Below are 2,500 nucleotides of genomic sequence, written 5' to 3' on the forward strand. Positions count from 1 at the left end.
CTGAGACCTTCCCTCTTCTTAAGAAAACTGGAAGATGCAATTTGATACGTTATTTTAAAAAAATCATCAGATATGTCCAGAAATACAGGTAATTAAATGCGTGCGGATTTTAATATGCGTCACGAAGTGTCCTCTTGCTCTTTTTCCCAACTTCAAAATCACTCGTTTCTCGGAATACAGACAATTAACGTCACAAAGTGTCCCCGAAATGCTAGCGCTGTTCCTCAAGTAAGGATAAACTGCAGCTGCATTTACCCTGACATAAAACTAACGCTAACCTTTATAGAAAACGTTAAACAACCTGCCGAAGACTGCACAGGCCTAGAACCCAGCTGCAGAATTCTTGGTTAATATTGGTTAAAATTGGGTATGAGAGATACTCGCAACTGATGACTTATTGGGGGTCACGGTGTCCTCTTAAACCAAAACGCTGTTAAATGCCTTCAAAAAGATTTAAATAAGGCATTTCACTTTCTAGCTTCACTGAAGCGATTTAAAAATGGCCTGCGTTGAGCGAAATATCGCAAAATAACTTTACTCTCGCTAAGGTCACAAAGTTTAATTGCATAATTGTTAGGGATAAATTAAAAATTTGCAGTTATACGACCTCCGACGACTACTTATCAGGCAAGGGTGATGTTTTTTACAAATTGATTTATTTATTTACATCAAATACAATACACATAAATCAAACAACAACAACAAACAAACAGAGACATACAGAAACACAAGGGTGATATTTGTAGCTAATTTTTACAGGTAATAAAAGGTCGCCACCTGAGCCAGCCCTCCTCTGTCTCCACGGGCAAACATTTACTGCAATAAAAGATTTACTTTTATAAAATAATTAGGATAGTATGCGCACTCTCATTGGTCAATAGCTGTGTTTAGATAAGAGAATGTAAACACGGCTGTGACATCTCACGAACTTTGATTGGTTATGTATTGTCAGACGCGCGTTTTGATTGGTTGGCAGGAAATACGAGCGTGTGTCAAGAAAATCTGTTTCAATCAAAAAGTGAAAAAACCAGCATTTTCCTTGATTTGTTGAATTATCTTTGAGAAATATTTTATAAAAGCAATAGAAAACCTTTTTCCTGTGTTTGCATCGCCTGATATAAACACTCGAGGGGTTGGGACAATTCTCGACAGTTATGCAAACCCTCGTCTTTGTCGCGGGTTTGCATGACTGTCTCGAATTCTCCCAACCCCTCTCGTGTTTATATCAGGCTATGCAAACATGGAAAACGTTCTCTATTGCTTAAATACTGTCATTAATTAAATTTTGTTTGGTTTGATCCTTACAACAGATATTATCCTCAAAGTTGTCCTCAAACTAGCCTATGGAGGTGCATGGGTTGCTGGAACAGACCTCATACTAGCAAAGTATATCGATGACCCTGAAAGAATGATTCAGCTGTTTCATCGAGTCGTCCTGCCAACTGGAGTTCTTTTGAAATACATTTTTGAAGGATCAATTATTTGCATCCTTGAAGTCATTGATTTGCATGGATTGCATTCCCTTCGGCAGAATTTTGAGAGCGGCCTGCTTAAGAAAAACTTGGAAAGTGCTTTGATAACAGAGGATCTTTACAAGTTGGTAAAAAGAGATGAAATTATTATGGAGGTATTCCTGGAGGAGAAGACAACACCACACTTAGCTATGACGTCAGCTTCATGGCAGCAATTTCAAGAACCTGGCCCCAACAAAGTTCAAGTCACCATTTTGGCTTCTGAGTGGGGATCCAGTAAAGGCGAACTTTCCACAATCAACAGAGAGTTCGCCATACAGCTGGCCAAATTCCCAGAAGTCCAAATCACATACTTTTTACCGAAATGCTCTAAGGAGGATAGGAAAGAAGCTCTCAGCCACGGCATAAAGATTCTTGAGGCAGCACCACTGCTAGGGTACGAAGAACTGGAATGGCTCAGCTTTCCACCAGAGCATTTGCAAATAGACGTTATTGTTGGTCATGGAGTTAAACTTGGTCGCCAAGCTCAAGTTATCCGCAAATCTCACAAATGTAAGTGGATGCAATTGCTACACACTGACCCAGAGGAACTAGACATATTCAAGTGTTATGAGAATCCAATCTCGAAGGGCGAGGAAAAGGACAATGTCGAAGTTGGGCTGTGCGAGATGGCTAATATCGTTGTAAAAGTTGGGCCCAAGCTTGCGGAGGCCTTTCGCAAATATCTCCGCAGTTGTCAAAAAGATCAAGATGTTTTCGAGTTCACTCCCGGTATTATTGATGAATTTGTCAGTATTCAACAACTTCCTGAGGAAAAAGAACATTTCAGTGTTCTGTTGTTTGGTCGTGGAGATGCTGAGGGATTTGTCATAGCAGCAAGATCTGTTGCGGCGTTGCCAGACTCTTATCTTGTTGTTGTCGGGGCACCCGATGGAAAACATGAAGAAATGGCAAATCGATTGCTTGAATGTGGTATTCCCAAACATCGCTTCAGAGTGAAAGGCTATACCAAAAGCCGAGGATTCTTG

At 40.3% G+C, this 2,500-nt stretch overlaps 1 protein-coding gene across 2 annotated transcripts in view; it reads left to right on the forward strand.

Annotated features, from left to right (window-relative positions):
• Positions 1–2,500, forward strand: part of LOC137997658 (uncharacterized) — a 34,240-nt gene that overhangs the window by 26,011 nt on the left and 5,729 nt on the right. For both annotated transcript variants that reach the window (XM_068843762.1, XM_068843763.1), the window contains exon 5: positions 1,311–2,500. This exon is cut by the window's right edge and continues 337 nt beyond it. In XM_068843762.1, the coding sequence (XP_068699863.1) occupies positions 1,311–2,500 (1,190 nt within the window). The remainder of the gene's footprint in view (positions 1–1,310) is intronic.

The sequence above is a fragment of the Montipora foliosa genome, chromosome 3 (genome assembly GCF_036669935.1).
Source record: "Montipora foliosa isolate CH-2021 chromosome 3, ASM3666993v2, whole genome shotgun sequence".
NCBI lineage: Eukaryota > Metazoa > Cnidaria > Anthozoa > Scleractinia > Acroporidae > Montipora > Montipora foliosa.